This window comes from Bos indicus, chromosome 1, assembly GCF_029378745.1.
Source record: "Bos indicus isolate NIAB-ARS_2022 breed Sahiwal x Tharparkar chromosome 1, NIAB-ARS_B.indTharparkar_mat_pri_1.0, whole genome shotgun sequence".
Taxonomy (NCBI): Eukaryota; Metazoa; Chordata; class Mammalia; order Artiodactyla; family Bovidae; genus Bos; species Bos indicus.
The window spans coordinates 72907596-72926623 of record NC_091760.1 but is presented as its reverse complement, the minus strand read 5'-3'; the positions used below and the strand labels follow the sequence as shown (position 1 = coordinate 72926623).

The 19028-nt window shown below is 34.1% G+C and overlaps 1 protein-coding gene across 5 annotated transcripts in view; it reads right to left on the bottom strand.

Annotated features, from left to right (window-relative positions):
• The window catches only part of ACAP2 (ArfGAP with coiled-coil, ankyrin repeat and PH domains 2), a 171905-nt gene that overhangs the window by 21424 nt on the left and 131453 nt on the right, over positions 1-19028 (bottom strand). For 4 of the 5 annotated variants that reach the window (XM_070789553.1, XM_019957630.2, XM_070789558.1 and 1 more), the window contains 6 exons: positions 15519-15539; positions 12397-12448; positions 11046-11146; positions 10343-10448; positions 1134-1342; positions 734-803 (listed from right to left, as the gene is read on the bottom strand). In XM_070789553.1, the coding sequence (XP_070645654.1) occupies positions 734-803; positions 1134-1342; positions 10343-10448; positions 11046-11146; positions 12397-12448; positions 15519-15539 (559 nt within the window). The remainder of the gene's footprint in view (positions 1-733; positions 804-1133; positions 1343-10342; positions 10449-11045; positions 11147-12396; positions 12449-15518; positions 15540-19028) is intronic. The other variant, XM_019957639.2, reaches the window with a different exon arrangement.

Sequence of the window (19028 nt, the reverse complement as noted above, 5' to 3'; positions counted from 1 at the left end):
CTGGAGAATTCCATGGACTGTATAGTCCATGGGGTCGCAAAGAGCTGGACATGACGGGGCAACTTTTACTTTCACTTATCAAAAACCCAGTGATGATCTAAAATTATTTATGGCACTTTCATAGGTATGAATCCTTACACAGGGAAAAAGGATGTCTTAATTTGATGACTACTACCCCTGACATATGTAAATTTTCAAATGTGCCTATGCTAAAATAATGCCATAATAACATGATATACCAACCTGTTATGCAGCTCACTCTGACAATATCTCATATTCTTAATAAAAAATTATATACTTACAAAATATTAAAATTAAGGCACAGAATCTAATTTTTGAGAAAACATAAAAATGCAAGGGTGCTAGTCTCCTTAAAAAAGTGAACTGACATACAATTAGGAGTGCTACTCAAGCTTAGCAACTTAAAAAAAACAGTAAGAAAACACCAAATTTGCCAAAATAACATCAGATATATTCCAATACAATTTAATTCACTGTTGGCATTGAGAAACTCATACATTTGCAAATCCAGATTCTAAAATATTGACTTTTGGGGATTCCCTGGTGGTCCAGTGGTTAGGACTCTGCCCTTCCACTGCAGAGGGCACAGGTTTGATTGCTCGTTGGGGAACTAAGATCCTGCATAGCCAAGTGGCAAAAGAATAAATAAATTTAAAAAATCTTGACTTTTATGTGAAAACATAAAATATTTTAAAGCAAATATTTATTTTACCTTTAAAAGTTCAGGCTCCCAGGTATCCAAAGTTAAAGATCGTACTTTTGAGAAATGAACTCCAAGACTCCTAAGTCAGAAAAAGAAAAGACTGCATCAATATATAAAACTTTCAAATCTCTATTTGCACATTATGCAAGTGATTTTTCTATCTTAATGTGACACAGTCTCTAATATAGCCCTCAACACATATATACATATGGATAGATCTTCTGGTTAATGGTGAATCAAAGTCCTCGAAATCACTTCACAAACCAGAATTTTATCCACTTCATAAAAGGTACAAAGACGCAAACTGGCAGCAAAATTAGGCAGGAGGGAAAGTCCTCTAACCCCTGGGAAAGAAACATGTACGTGTGTTTAACCAAAAGAAGCCTCTCACCCCAGGGGGCCTACTCACCGATGAATCCCAGAACACTCAATACACAGGGTGATGCCCAGGTTGATGCTGGCCCACCGTGGGTCTGCCAGACCACAGTCACAACAGCTGGCATTCCCAGGTATACACTGGACTCGCTGCAATGCACTTTCTCCTTTTAATAGCTTATCTTTTGACTCATTTCCAGAATCCAGGCTCCCTGTGGATGGAGACGATTTCTTATCCAGCTTCTAAAAGAATTAAGATTTAAAAAAACAAAAAAGGATTGTAATACTACATTGCACACTACATGCTCCAAACAAAAGCTGCCAATCAACAATCTGAAGGCCTATTATGGGCCTAAGAAGGACACTGTTCTAAACACTGGGGGTTCAAGAATGAAAACATACAGGATCTGCCATCAATTGGCCTTTAGTCTTATACAGAAAAACACATTAATAAAAAATAACTTGACACAATGATTGTATGTACAAGATAAAAGGCAAAGAGAAAGAGGAACAGGAATTTAGCATGCAGGATGAGAGACAGAGAGAGTATGCATGAGACTATTAAGACTCAAGAAGAAAATAAATACTATTTTATACCAAGTTTTTCCAAGGTATTCAATGAACTGCAAGCAAGTTGTTTCAATTACTGCAGTGAATTACTGAAAATGGTATGGCCTTTTACTAAAGAACAGATCAACTGCATAATTATAATTACAGAGTGAACCAACAATATAACGCACAATGTCTAAAAGCTCATGAGAAACCAGGAGAAAAGCAAAAGGTGGCAGATAAGCAAAAAACTAACTTTTTAAGTGCCCAGCAAAGACTATACCAATAATGACCAAGTACAAAAACAGAGTTTGAGGATCCGATGCAAATCAATATATGGCCTAAAAAGTCTTTTGGTTTAAAAACATTTCAACTTTAATAAGCCAGTATTTTAGAACAGAATTCACACAAATATAATCTTGCCCTCCTTGAAAACTCGATACTGGATGCTTGGGGCTGGTGCTCTGGGACGACCCAGAGGGATGGTATGGGGAAGGAGGAGGGAGGAGGGTTCAGGATGGGGAACACATGTATACCTGTGGTGGATTCATTTTGATATATGGCAAAACCAATACAATATTGTAAAGTTAAAAAAAAAAATAGCCATTAAGTGTGGCTAGGCAAAGAAAGTGTGGGGATATGGAATTACAGAGAGGACTGAGCTGGGTGAGGAGCATACCCTCAGATGAGAGTGACCCCATGCAGGTTGCTGGTTGCCAAGCAGGGGAAGAAGGATTTCTGCGTAGGGAGACAGTCCAACAAAGGAAACGAGAGCCTGAAGACAGAGAGGAACCACCAAGTGGTAGCACCACCTGGTGTGAGGTGTTAGTCTGGCAGGTGGGAAATGGCAGCAGAGCAAGCATACTGGTCACAGCAGGGGGACTGAGCATATGAGCAAAGCTGCTAACAATAAAGGAAGTCAGATTTCTTACTTCAGAGAAAGGAGTTATTTATATGAAAAGGGAGAAAGTTAGAACAAACCCTGTTGTATTACATTAGGACTGGAGATGACAATAGGTGCCCTAATGGTTTTAATATAAATAGATTTATAAAGCGGTAAAGATGTAAAATAATATATACACATGTATATTCCTTTATTTTGCTTTCTAAAAACTGTTCTCTACCCAAAAGAACTAGTGTACTTTGAAGAAATTGCTGATTTCAAGGCTGGTGCAGAGAAAGTACAAAAAGATGAACTCAGGACATCTCATCATGCTAGAAGGTAGGGAAGAACTTCAAGATTGTTGGGGAAATGTCAAAAGGATACAGAATCCAGGGCTGCACTAGAGAAACGAGTCAATCTGAGCAACAAAACAAATAATGATAGTAATGAATCATAATACATTGATTAAAACAGGGTTGTATCCTCATATAATTAAATTTAAAAATTAAAGTTTGAATAGGAAAGAATATTTACATAGTCTCAAAGTACATACACCCAATACATACAAAATACTATTACAAAGACAGTATTTTCAGTAGAGATGTCTAGCATGCACTACCTTAATCAAGTCATCAAAGTTAACATCACCAAAAATGGGACAAATCAAAATCTCAGGCCACCTGAGAAGATGCAGTGAGAAGAACACAGCATAATTTATATAATACTCCTACCAACAACGCACAACTTTGTAAGTAAACATTTCAACAATGGGGGATATTCTATAAAAGTTGCAATCTTCGATACAATCAAGGTCAAGAAGGTCAAAGTAAAATTGAGGGACTATTACCAAAACTGAAGGAAACTGAAGAATCATGACAACTAAAAGAAACCTGTGCTTCTAGACTAGATCTTTTTGCTGTAAAGAACACTACTGGGACAACTATTAAAACTTGACATTTGAGAATTAAATGGTAGTACTGTACCAATGCTCATTTCTTGATTATGATTATACAGGAGAAATGTCCTAGTTGTGAGAAGAACTCACTAAACTAATAATGGGTGGTGTACCATATGTTAGCTGCTTACTCTGAAATAGTTCAGGGGAAAAATAATTTGCATTACTTGGAACCTCTCTGTAAGTTACAGATTACTTTAAATTTTAAAAAAAGAAATAAAACCTATGTTACTAAAACATATTTGATAATGTGAATTAGCTTGTAAGCAATTACACAGAAAAAGGATGTCAATGCACAAATCACGCTGGTTCACTCTCAGTATTCCTCTAATGCTTTTGCACCAAATTAGAGAAGCTGAAAGCAAAGTACGGTAACACAGAACCTGGGCTGGACACCTCAAGGAATACAGGACTGCAAATGACACCCACCCTTCACTCTCCTTGGCTCATTTTGGCCACGTGCTATGACTTGAAAGTGTTTACTACACCATTCTCTCTGATATTTATGCGTTCTGCACATGTCACCAAAGCCTCAGCCCTTCTGTACCCTTCCTTTAAGCTATCTTCACCAATTTTTAAAGGTAAGCCCTACCTGTCCTCTATACTATAGTGTTTATTTATTAGGAATTCAACTGTGCTAATATTTTTATTGAGATTTTAAAGTTGCTAAAATTATTCAAGTTACAAACTTAGGTAGATTTTAGGTTGGCCCTATCTCTATTTTTCCTGTAATCCCTACTATTCCTGGTGTACAATTCTGCTAACACAGGCATTTCAGCAATCCACCAGCTTCCTCATCAATATGATCTGGATACACATCTAAATTTGTTCCTTCTCACAACTCCGCTAAAAACTAGAGAAATTTTTCAAGGCATCACATGAGTCCTTATTGGACAAAGGTGTGATAATTTGAATGTGAAAAAAGAGTAATTACCACAATTAATTGGGACCCATTATGTTTTTTAAAATCCGGGAGTTTATAATGATATCCCCCATAACATTTATCTGTCCCCACTTCAGGTAGCTAATAAATCAACCAAATGTGGTAATTAAAAGCAAAAATTTAAGCATCTCTTATTAAACTAACTAAATAGCTCCACTGATAAAGAAAACCTGTATTTCACATAAGAATGCAAGTTAATAAATGGATATGGGAAAAGAATTAGAAAATCATCATTTCGCAATTCCCAATACAATTACAAACTCAGCTACAAAACTAGTAAATGAATGGTTGATGGGGACGAGACTTTATAGGGTTAAAGTAAGACAAAGTAGATTTGTTATACAAAGCAATGAAGTATTAATAGACTGGGAACAAGAAAGGAAATGCACCATGACAATGAAGGGATCACACTGGCCGCTCCCTAATCTACCATGTCTGCTTTATCTTCACGAAGAAGATTTTAGCATTAGCAATGGTTGGGTAACAATATTGTATTTCTCTCATTGTAACACGAAGTATACACATCACCTATGTTGTAGTCTATGACAAGGAATTCTGGAACAGAAAGTCTAACCTTTTCAGCAAGTCATTGTCATGGAAAAAAAAAAAGGAACTATTCTAGATTGAAAGACAAGGAACATTGGACTAGATGCTATGCCCAGTCACAAAAAAGATCCTACTTTGTAAAACAGGTTGTAAAAGACATTTTTAGGATAACTGGAGACATCTGAAGTGAGTTACAGACGATATTCAGAAATTACTATTTAGTGTGGAATGACATGATACCTGTAATCTACTTTAGAAACTTTCCCATTTTATTGTTTTCCTCTATTTCTTTGCATTGATCACTGAGGAAGGCTTTCTTCTCTCTCCTTGCTATTCTTTGGAACTCTGCATTCAAGTGGGTATATCTTTCCTTTTCTCCTCTGCTTTTCACTTCTCTTCTTTTCACAGCTATTTCTAAGGCCTCCTCAGACAGCCATTTCACTTTTTTGAATTTCTTTTCCTTGGGGATGGTCTTGATTCCTGTCTCCTGTACAATGTCACGAACCTCCGTCCATAGTTCATCAGACACTCTGTCTATCAGATCTGTATAGTCATAAGGGATTTGATTTAGGTCATACCTGAATGGTCTAGTGGTTTTCCCTACTTTCTTCAATTTCAGTCTGAATTTGGCAATAAGGAGTTCATGGTCTGAGCCACAGTCAGCTCCCAGTCTTATTTTTGCTGACTATATAGAGCTTCTCCATCTTTGGCTGCAAAGAATATAATCAATCTGATTTCAGTGTTGACCATCTGGTGATGTCCATGTGTAGAGTCTTCTCTTGTTTTGTTAGAAGATGGTGTTTGCTATGACCAGTGCATTCTCTTGGCAAAACTCTATTAGGCTTTGCCTGCTTCATTCTGTACTCCAAGGCCAAATTTGCCTGTTACTCGTTTCTTGAATTCCTACTTTCGCATTCCAGTTCCCTATAAAGAAAAGGACATCTTTTGGGGGTGTTAGTTCTAGAAGGTCTTGTAGGCCTTCAGAGAACTGTTCAGCTTCTTCAGCATTACTGGTTGGGGCATAGACTTGGATTACAGCGATACTGAATGGTTTGCCTTGGAAACGAACAGAGATCATTCTGTCATTTTTGAGACTGCATCCAAGTACTGCATTTCAGACTCTTTTGTTGACTATGATGGCTACTCCATTTCTTCTAAGGGATTCCTGCCCGCAGTAGTAGATATAATGGTCATCTGAGTTAAATTCACCCATTCCAGTCCATTTTAGTTCGCTGATTCCTAGAATGTCGATGTTCACTCATGCCATCTCCTGTTTGACCACTTCTAATTTGCCTTGATTCATGGACCTAACATTCTAGGTTCCTATGCAATATTGCTCTTTACAGCATCTGACCTTGCTTCTATCACCAGTCCTATCCACAACTGGGTGTTGTTTTAGCTTTGGCTCCATCCCTTCATTCTTTCTGTAGTTATTTCTCCATGGATCTCCAGTAGCATACTGGAGTGGCACCAGTGGCACCTACTGACCTGGGGAGTTCATCTTTCAGTGTCCTATCTTTTTGCCTTTTCATACTGTTCATGGGGTTCTCAAGGCAAGAATACTGAAGTGGTTTGCCATTCCCTTCTCCAGTGGACCATGTTCTGTCAGCCTTCCTCAGTGGTCAATGCAAAGAAATAGAGGAAAATAACAGAATGGGAAAGACTAGAGATCTCTTCAAGAAAATTAAAGATACCAGAGGAACATTTCATGCAAAGATGGGCTCAATAAAGGACAGAAACGGTAGGGACCTAAAGGAAGCAGAAGATATTAAGAAGAGGTGGCAAGAACACACAAAAGAACTGTACAAAAAAGGACTTCATGACCCAGATAATCATGATGATGTGATCACTCACCTAGAGCCAGACATCCTGGAATGTGAAGTCAAGTGATGCTTAGGAAGCATCACTACGAACAAAGCTAGCAGAGGTGATGGAATTCCAGTGGAGCTATTTCAAATCCTGAAAGATGATGCTGTGAAAGTGCTGCACTCTATATGCCAGCAAATCTGGAAAACTCAGCAGTGGCCACAAGACTGGAAAAGGTCAGTTTTCATTCCAATCCCAAAGAAAGGCAATGCCAAAGAATGTTAAAACTACTGCACAACTGCACTCATCTCACACACTATAAAGTAATGCTTAAAATTCTCCAAGCCAGGCTTCAGCAATACGTGAACCAGAAGTTCAAGCTGGTTTTAGAAAAGGCAGAAGAACCACCAGAGATCAAATTGCCAACATCTGCTGTATCATCAAAAAATCAAGAGAGTTCCAGAAAAACATCTATTTCTGCTTTATTGACTATGGCCAAAGCCTTTGACTCTGTGGATCACCATAAACTGTGGAAAATTCTTCAAGAGATGGGAAGACCAGACCACCTGACCTGCCTCTTGAGAAACCTATATGCAGGTCAGGAAGCAACAGATAGAACTGGACATGGAACAACAGACTGGTTCCAAATAGGAAAAGAAGTACGTCAAGGCTGTATATTGTCACCCTGCTTATTTAACTTATATGCAGAGTACATCATGAGAAACGCTGGGCTGGAAGAAGCACAAGCTGGAATCAAGATTGCCGGGAGAAATATCAATAACCTCAAATATGCAGATGACACCACCCTTATGGCAGGAAGTGAAGAGGAACTAAAAACCCTCTTGATGAAAGTGAAAGTGGAGAGTGAAAAAGTTGGCTTAAAGCTCAATATTCAGAAAACTAAGATCATGGCATCTGGTCCCATCACTTCATGGCAAATAGATGAGGAAACAGGGGAAACAGTGGCAGACCTTACTTCTGGGGGCTCCAAAATCACTGCAGATGGTGACTGTAGCCATGAAATTAAAAGACGCTTACTCCTTGGAAGGAAAGTTATGACCAACCCAGACAGCATATTGGAGAAGGCAATGGCAACCCACTCCAGTACTCTTGCCTGGAAAATCCCATGGACAGAGGAGCCTGGTGGGCTGCAGTCCATGGGGTCGCTAGGAGTCAGACACGACTGAGCGACTTCACTTTCACTTTCATGCATTGGAGAAGGAAATGGCAACCCACTCCAGTGTTCTTGCCTGGAGAATCACAGGGACGGGGGAGCATGGTGGGCTGACATCTCTGGGGTTGCACAGAGTCGGACACAACTGAAGCGACTTAGCAGCAGCAGACAGCATATTAAAAAGCAGAGACATTACTTTGCCAACAAAGATCCGTCTAGTCAAGGCTATGGTTTTTCCAGTGGTCATGTATGGATGTGAGAGTTGGACCATTAGGAAAGCTGAGCACCGAAGAATTGATGCTTTTGAACTGTGGTGTTGGAGAAGACTCTTGAGAGTCCCTTGGACTGCAAGGAGATCCAACCAGTCCATCCTAAAGGAGATCAGTCCTAGGTGTTCATTGGAGGGACTGATGCTAAAGCTGAAACTCCAATACTTTGGCACCTGATGCAAAGAGCTGACTCTTTTGGAAAGACCCTGTTGCTGGGAAAGATTGAGGGCAGGAGGAGAAGGGGATGACAGAGGATAAGATGGTTGGATGGCATCACCGAATCAATGGACTTGGGTTTGGGTGGACTCCGGGAGTTGGTCATGAACAGGGAGGCCTGGCGCGCTGCTATTCATGGGGTCGCAAAGAGTCAGACATGACTAAGTGACTGAACTGAAATGAACTTAAGAAACTCATGGTTTTTTAATTTAAAAAAACAAAAAACATTTATCCATAAGAATATGGATAACAGAGAAGAAAATAAGGGCAACAAAATTCGGGGAGCTGCAAAGTGGCTGGATGAATTGTAACAGAGTAGACCAAGGCAAAATCTAAGGAAATTTTAAGAAAAATCTAAGAGTTCATCAATTTACATCACATAAAAGACAAAAGGCTCAAGGATTTGTACCAGTTAATCTTGGAAGTGGGGATGAAAATAGGAGAAATTATTAAGAAAAAGTTAGATCAGGGGTCCCCTCCCCAATGCTGCCATTAGTGAACTGTTCTCTACAAAGACATACAAATGACAAGAGGTTCATTCACTGAGAAAGAAAACAGAAAGTTACTAGATGGCATTTACCTAAAAGGAGGTAAGCACAGGATTAAATGAACGTATATATAACTGAATGCTGGGTTCCCCAGGAATTAACTCCCAGCCAGTCCTTTACCTCTACACAGGAGAACAGTGAGTCTTCTCTGGGGAATCTTAGCTGAAAAGATTCCAAAGATCCTAACTCGAATTGTTCCTCAACAAATGGTCCACACTTTAGTGAACCTCACCGTCAACAAAGTCCTATGTTCTTACAGCAAATGCAACCAGGCACAGATAACAAGATAGCCAAGGAAAGCCCCTAATAAAATGGTTCTCAACACTGCTTGAACAGAGAAATCACTTATTAGTAGAAAGCTTTTAAAAATATTGATGCCTGGGCCCCAACTCCAATCAACTGTTCTGGGGTGGTACCTAAGCACTGGGATTTTTTAAAACTTCCTGTATTATTATACTGTGCAGTCACAATTAAGAAACACAAATCTAATACTGCATGCATGAAAAAAGAACAGGTTTATGCATATAAACATTCAGTAAACAAAAAGAAACTCTTCAAAATTAAATATGCACTAGCACAACTGGAATATTCAATAGAAGGTTTGGAAGACTAACTGGTAAAATCTCCCAGATTGCAGAGCCAAAAAAAAAAAAAAACACACATACACACAAAAAAGAAATCATAAGACCAGTCCAAAAATTTCAGAAAAAGAAAACAAAGAAATTGGAGAGGAGGAATATTAAAGATTGGTGACAAGAAAGACTCCAACAGCAACTCTGGAAACAAGAAAACACTGCCATTAAAATTCTTAAGAATAATCACTACCAACCTAAAAATTCCACACTTAACCAAACTAAAAATGTGAGGATAGAATAAAGACATTTTTCATTTCTTAGGACTCACTCATGGCCTTGCTCAAAAGAGTCTGTAAACTTACTGGGTAGCTAACACCAGACTACAACGCCAGACTCTATATTCAGCTTATCTTCTCCAGGGAGATTTCAACTAAAAAATATGAGCTTTCCTTTTTTTTTGCTTTTCACCCAGTTTTAGTGTTTACCTTTCACATTCACTGTTTTATTAGATTAATAAAATATTTGAGGAAAAATAGTTGCATCAGAATACCTGAGACACATATTCAAATACTGGATTAAACATACACTGAAATATTGGAATTAAAAGAAAAGTCAAGAGAAATAAACAAGAAACTAAATGTACAATTTAAAAATCAAACCCATTTCAATACAAAAAAATCATCCTCCATAAAAAAAGAATGTTATAATCATGCAATGTTGCAATTAAAATTAAAAACTTTGGCAAAATATCACTTTGTATTGCAGTACTGTTTACTAACCTCTGATTCATCACCCTTCTCTCTGTAAGCAGTAGCAATACTGGTCTGAACAGCCTTAATCCATGCCTGGCGCAGCTTTTCAGAATCCGCCTGAAGCATACAACTTCTAAAAGGAAATAACATTGTTTTCTCAGACACTAAATTAACCCAAAAAATAAGGTTTATTTTTTATTAACTTTGCTATATAATAATTTTCTAATAAAAAATACTGTGTTGAAAGGTTTTATTTCACTAAATTTAGGTTGTATGTTCATAAAGAAATCAAGAAGTCAATGAAATAAATTATCTACTGAAAACAAATCACCTATTCTGTGTATTAAAAAAACAAACTTTAAATTTGCCACATAAAATAACATTAATATTTTTCATTGGGTAGACATATGAAATAATAAGTTATCAAAGAAATTTACCTGATATATGACTTCAGCTCATTACCATGACAGTTAAAATGTTTCCATATAGCCATAGTAATCATCAGAATTTAAGGACGATGCTACTGCGTAAAAGTTACATAAATATCTGACTTGTTGTAACCATTAATATGTGTGTAATCATTCATAATTCAAATTTAATTTGAGAACACTTTTTTCCCCTTTAGCTCTTACAGTCACAACTGTAACAAATCTTTCTGTATTCTGGAAAGTTCTTTAAGACAAGCTGTAGAAACACAAAAACAACTCTCAAATTCTTTGGAACTGCTCACTTTGTTGGAGAGACCACCTCAAAGCAGAATCGCCGTTCTATGTCCTCACAGTGTTTCACTGTGCAGAGCCTGAGGTCCTCCACCACCACAGTGGGGTTATCCTACAACAAGGAAACAAACTCCCATATTTATCAACCTAGGCTTTAAATGTCACTACCTATGAAAACATACTAAAAACAGTACTTGAAATAAATGGTCTAATTTTAAAGGTTTATATTTATCTTATTTTAGATCAGAAATAGGAGTTATCAATATAGATATAACTAATTCCGTATAAAGGTAATTATGTCCTGTTAATTTTATCTGCCTCATAAAATTGCTATATAAGAATTCAATGAAATAGTTCATATAAACTTAGTCCAACACTTCATAGTTAATTAGCAGGTGCTCAATAAATGTTAGCTTCCTGTTAATTTTCTTCCATTTTCTTTCAAATCGATTTTTCTCCTGATCCCCTCACATATAATAAAAGCCACTCTCCTCCAAAAAAGAAGCCTTTCATGAGTCTAGTTTTAATAACTGAAAGAAAAATAAAAAGCTTATACATGCTTCTTAAAATATGTAAGAAAATGAGAATTTTTAAAATCATTTTTTAGTACTTAATAAAAATAAAAACTCAAAACCAAGCTTATCTGGGTAGAAAAAAACATAAACTGAATAGTTAAAGAATTTGTATGGAATAAACCTGCTACCATAGAACCTAGCAAGTAAAATCTCACATTGTGTCATCTCAAGAGCAAAGTAGGTGGGTATTTGAAATTTACAGCTGAACATATTATTCATAAAGGTTAATTAGGTAAAAATCAAATCATTAACTAATAGTTCTTTTCTCTAATTATCTTTAACATTATCAAATCACATATAATCTCATCATACCTTTCCATTAAATGAAAATACCTCACTCAAAATCAGGCTCAAGAAAACAAAAACATAAAAATAATATTAACAAATTTAGAAGTTTCTATTTAAATTAATTCAAGCTTATATTTTAATGTAATTGTTAACCCTTCTCTATTATCACTTTTGGCCCTAAAGTGATATTTCTTAAACACAACCTTGCCTTTAGCACCAAAACAGTATTAGGGAATTCCTGTCTCACAAATGGACAAAGAAGCATGTGAAGAAATAAAAGTAGTAATCCTGAAATACAGAACAATCCATCTCAAAGATAGGAATTAAGAATTCAGGGAACAATACTGATACTTTCCACTCCTGAGTCCTTTTATACATATCCAAACATAAAACAAATGATAATTTTGCACACATACATATTTATGAACTTGCTATACCAATAAAAACTGAAGTGGAGGATTCAATGGTTTTTCACTTAATTACTTAATAAAACACCTACCTTAAACTTTTTCTGGTAAACCAACTGATTATTCTGTATTGAAAACCAGCGTCTAAATAAATATAAAACAGATTACATTTTCACAAACATAATTTATTTCAGTTGTTGTCAGAAACAAAATATTTGAGAAAGTACTAGAAAATCAGTTTATAGTAATTAAGTTTTTAGAAGAGCATTGTTTTATTTTGCTTTATATAAACTGATGTCAATGAGATAATTACTGAAACTAAAATTTTCAGGCAATTTTAAAACCACAGAATAAGAAAATAAAACTACCATATTTTTTATTCATTTTTATGTCAGAAATTTATACCCTAACAAAAGTTGTTATACTTTGTGCCATTACCAATAATAATTTTTTAAAAATTAAAAATTTAGCTTTGTGAGCATCCCCAAAAATAACTAAAGCTTTCCCCCAAAATAATTTGCTTGTTATAAAGTAGAAATAAATTTATATTATAAATAAGACTATTTATTTGTATACAATAAAAGACTGAAACAAATGGTGCTTTGTTTTCAACCTTTCTGCACCCCATTCAACAAGCATTTGATCTGTAAAGCAAACATCCTTTTAGAAATGATATCAAATAGGAGATTGTCGCCAATTCACTTGGCCTTACTTTCATATAAAATACTTCTTAGCAGAAAAGTCAAAGTTATTACTAAAAATGAGTCACCCAATTATTTATATTGTTCTGCTCATTACTGTAAATTAATTGGCATTTTACTTGCAATCTTCTTTAGAAGAAAAAACTAACCTGTGTATGGCATATTTACTAATTCTAATTTATTAAAACAATAAAAGACCTGAAGACTCAAAAAAAAAAAAAAAAAAATCACAGCCAAAAGCCATTCATAAAAGGAAGCAAAAATTCTCATCAAGCATGAAAGGTAAAACAATATTTGAGTCATTATTTTAAAATTAGTTACATGTGAGATGATTTCTATTGTAAACATTAGTTATTAATCTATTAGCAGATAGAGATTCTACCTTTTCATTGATACTAATACAAAGCACTAAAAATTGTATTTAGACATGTTTAGAACTTCTATTTCAAAAAATTTAAGTTAATTCTCCAAGGCTGAGAAAATGATTAGATGCTTTTCTATTTTTAAGCTAGACAGATTGTTAGGTTTTCTTGCTATTTAAAAAGGCATTCACCTTTACCATTAAAATACAGATCTGTTAAACAAGCATCTAGGTAAAAACCAAGTAGGTTGCCTCTAAACGCAAATCATCAAGAGATGGGCTAGAAAAGGAAGAACTTCTGGGTCTCTTTGTTCTGGGACACATGGTTGGTTAGAAATGTTAAAGGAAATACCTCCAAACAAACAAAATGGTGCAGCCCTGCCACATGGGATGACATGCAATGGAAACAATCTCTGATATTGATTAAAGTATTAATTAAAAAATCATTTGAAATAAACTATATTAATAAAAATTCTTACGTTTTATATATAGTAATACTATATAATTTGATGAAAAACTACGAAGAATTTCACTGAACAATGGAAAAACATCCAGGTAAACTTTTCATGCTTCTGAGGTCATCAGAAAGTAAATTTCTTTTGACCTGCTGAATCTTAGAATAATAGCCTCTAAACATAAAAACAAAATACTAGATAAAAACTTATGGTTTTTATGTTAGATTCTGTTTGATTATTAACTTTATAGATCATTTATATTTCTGAAACTTAGTTCCCCTGCCATTTATCTGCTTATGAGGAACTTTCTCACATCACCAATTTTTGTTTATATTATAAATTCAAGACACTTTGAATTCATCTTAATTTGATATTTCCTAAGTGAAAAAAATCACAACTATCCCGGGTAGAAAAAAATTTTAATTGCCAAACTCAGTATGTCTTATGGTACTATCTCCCCTCCTCTACCATTAAAAAAAAAAAAGCTAACTATACTCATTTATATTGATCAAGACTTTAATCAGGTGAGCAAAATAAAATATAATCTTTGCTCCTATAGAATAACTCTAGTTATTATTAAGACCTCCAATAAAGGGAAAAATATTCACAATCTACAGGATATGGAAAAATATTTAATATTTCAAGCTCACGCCACTTGCAATTTGAAGATACTTTAAAAGGTAATTAAATAATAAAAAAGACATATGTTGGAAAGCATTATGCTGACAACTATACTATATTCTACAAGATTCATAAACTGACCAAAAAGCCAAAATATAAGTATTCAAAAGCGAAATTTTTTTGGTTTTAAGAAAACTAAGACACCAATTTATATCTATCTCAAATTGAGACAACTCAATAAAAATTTTAGACCAAAATTATACATTCATAAACAAATATTAGTTTTTAAATATCAATGAGAGCTTCTATATGACAAAATTGGGGAGGGAATACATCAAAAAATAAATCAAGTATCTTTTATAATTTTTGAACACTAGTCCCAGGACTTACTTAAAATCAAGAACATGGGTAAAAGCAAAACTTTTCAATCTTTATCACTCTTTATCTTTAAAAGTAGAAGCTTTATCACTAAAATCATACAAATGATAGGTTCATGTGCAGATTCATATAGGTGCCAAATAGTGAACATTTAATAACATTGAAAGCTTGAATATATATATGTTCCTTTATTTAAAATTCAATTTAATTTTCACAAGGAAAAAGACCAAAGTGGTAAAACAAACAAAAAAGCTAGGAATTGGCAATGTTTCCTTTAAACATAATTAATAAGGTGATTACCAAAGAGACTAATACCTAATTACCATTTCAAAAATTTAAAAAGCATTTACTAGCTCATTTCCCCTAAAATATACATACCTACGTGTGTGTGTGTACACATACACACATATATACATACTCGTAGTACTTGTATTACTGAAGTTATGTCTTCTTTGGACAACTATTTACACATCAAATGTTCCTTTCCAGATTAAAACAAATTGAGGATGTAAGCAATGAAAAGGTATAATTCTGTTCCTCAAATAAGATATTTACATTTTCTTCTCAGTTTAAAACATAAAGAGACTTTATATCCATTGCAAGTAATCCAACTGAAATGCAGGTTAATTACGAGCTTTCTCGTGCCAAAGAGGAAGTTGGAGTAAGGCAGGGGTGAGGGGAAGGAAGCCATTTGGTACCTGATATGATCGGGCTTTTTCCTGTCATGTGAAAAAATGGGGCAGGATTAAAACATAAGGGAAAGGTGGTAAAAGAATGAAAACGCAAATGTGCAAAATAAGCAAAGGACTAGCATGATATGAAAATAAAGCAAGAATTAAAGGAACCAGCTTAAGCTCATAACCTAACAAAAGAATCAAAAATATCTGTTGCATTTTGCTGATACTTTATATATATATAAATATGCATTTATACAACTAATTCCAACTCTTAGGAATCTGAAAGGCTAATATTTTACAAATATTCAAAATATTCTTCAAAGCATTATGGCAGAGAAAATTCTGTACAGTCTACGATTCTTGAGAATAGTCGCACACTCTACTATTATTGGGAGTTATCTACCTCTATGGTTTTAGCTCTAAAATACAAATAATACCTTTCTTCATCTTAAAAAATTAAAGGAAACAATCACTACAGCTATGTCTACATAAACCTGAAACAAATGAGAACATTTCAACATGAAAAGCTCCTCCCACCGGCTCACCCTCTTTTCATCAAATGACAGTAGACACTCTAAGGCCACACGTAAGTAGAGTTTATCTTTAATCTAAGTATACACTTCTTACTTGTATCTGTACTAGAAACAGAATACTTTGCTTTAAGATACTGTATAATGAATGCACTTTATGCTTTTAGCTACATTTTCCAGTTTAACAAAGACTGAGCATAGTGTTAATTATTCCACTTCCTTATTAGTTTTAACAGTTCAGTACTAAATACTGCTAATATTTAATTATTTTTATTGTTCCTTCATACTTTCTAAATTTATCATGAAAAGCAAAAGAGAAATATAGGTATTAATAATCCATCTAGCTCTGACTTGAGCTTGAAATGAAGTTGCGACACTGAGAAGATGGCCTGGAAAGACTATTTTATAGATATAACATCTTCAAAAAATATATATTACAGACATTAAAAAATCTTAAGAGACACTACAAATTAGAAATCTGAAACCAACCAGAAACAAGCTCAACAATTCACATAAGACATAAAATGTTTCACATCTTACACCATTTCATTCATACCACATAACAATACCATCTCTTTGGTTAAATTTCAGATTATAGAATGACGCTTTCAAAATATACTTAGATTTAATGAAATACAGCATCAGGTTTTAAAACTAACTGGAAATTCCTAGTCAAATTCACATTTCTCTCAGGAAGATCTTTTTTAAAAGCTGACTCTGAAATATGTGTGCTTCTATTCCATAAAGCTATAGACAATAGGAAATTTGTCAACACTGAAACCTCTCAGAGTGACTACAAGAAAGTATGTTTCCTAAAACTAATCCACAAACAATCTTTAAAAAAAAAAAAGTGGGCAGAAAAAAATCTGTACGCTTGAACAGTTGAATTCCTGAGTTTTTGTAGTTAAGGCACAAATATCACAAATACACAGTCTTTTATTCAGAGGGTAATAAAATATATTAAATTAAGCTGGACAGAGAACTAACTAGACAAGTAGGAAAGAGTCTGAGATCATATATAGGTAAAAGGAAAATATCTGCAAATATTTCCTGAGACTAGATTTTTGGTAACCTCATACAAAAAAAAATTTAGATACATTCCAAATTTTTAAAATTGAAAAGCAGAAGGGAATTCTAAGTAACATTTAAGAGACTTCTCTTTCTTCTCCCTTTTATAGTTATTCACCTATAACCTATAAAATACTTAAGACTTTTGTTAAAAGGTTTTTGACTTCTGTCTTTGAAAAGAGTTTTATATGTTTATATGCTACATTACTTACAAGTCTGCTTTTAATTAGTGTTTTCATCAAAATAGTCTTTAAAGGTATATGAAAATGAGTAACTTGCTATCTATAATTTATTCCTAATAATGCAAATGCATTAGGGAAGTTTTTAAAAATAGTTTTTAAACTATTTTTGTTGTTGTTTTTACCAAAGCTGTATCTTATCTTATGAAAATACAGATTGTTTGGAATTTTCATAGCAAGTTTCCTAAAACGCCAGGTTCTGAGCCTCAATTTTGTCACAAACCAAGTATGTGACCTTGAATGAGCAAACATGTCCCTGCACTTCCATCTTCTTTACTAAATATCAGGGTGTTAACTACAATCTATGATTTTAATCAATAACTGCTATCCTACCATATAGAAATGGCATCTCCTTTAAAAGGTGGCCTCATTTTCAAAGTTATTATCATTCTTACTTGGCAAATGATAGGTAACATATCTGCAATTGAGAATTTAATAGCTATTCTCTACTTAATTTTAATTATGGTTTAATGTCTATGCCAATTAATAAAATTCATGAAACATATAAGAACAAAAAGATACATGCCTGAATCAATTAATTTTCTTCTGTTGTCCTAAATGGGAATGTAATTTTCCACGAAATTTGTGGGAAAATGTGCTTCATTTTGAAGTCTGTGAGCATTTCTGATTAAGAGTACTCCATGGAAGTTCATTTAATTTCTTCTTAACACAATGGTATGGTTTTTATGGATTTATTGTATTTTCACTGTGTTAAATTTTAAGAAGGTTGTTTTGAAATCTGAAGGTTAAAATTCAATTCTAACATTACACCTCATGAAATTGTACTGGTTGAAAACTCTTTATTAAAAAAATTTGACAATCACACTATTTCTTCTATTAATTTCCTACTGTGGCCAGGGAAATTTGCCAGGAAAGGCTTAAAAGATTACTGGCTTAATTTTTACAGTTTAGAAAACAAAATTTCAATTTTACATTTTTACTTTACAATCGTTAAAACCTTCTTTCTTAATTAGGCCATCTGAGTAGATCCTCCTATATTCATGCATTACTTTTAAAGTCCTACATCATTCAAAGAAACTTAATATCAAATACAATCACCATTCTTTCCCATTTATATTCATTCTCAGGTAAAGAAAAATTACTTCAAATACAACACACCATGTCCCATTTAAACATCTGACAATATCAAATGATAAAGAGATACTCAATGACATTGACACTAAATTGATACAAATAACATTGATACAGTGATACTAAAATGACATTTGAAAATATCAGTAAATATTTTTTGTATATAACCTCATCACCAAGAACTCAAAATAAGTGCACTGAGAATCCGTGTCAATATTTTGAATATTCAAGCATAATGGTTTTCAGTTAAATTAATAAAAATGTATACCAAATTAAACTTACCAAGAAAATTCTATTTATTTTGCTAATGTCCACTTTTTTAAAAAAGAAAACAATCTTCTCTATCATTAAGTGAATTCATATCCTGTTCAAGTAGCAAATAAAATATATACATTCAACCAATAATATAATAGTAATTAAATCAATCAACCAGAATCTGATACTATTCTCAAGTATTACAAAATAATTTTTTTTTTTCCACTAAGGAGTTATCCTTGAATAAAAGACTAATCACTGCTATTCAGAAAGATGATCCCGAGACAATCACTCTTTCCTTTTGCCTTCATGTCTGAAATGATTTCACTTTATTAATACATGAGAAA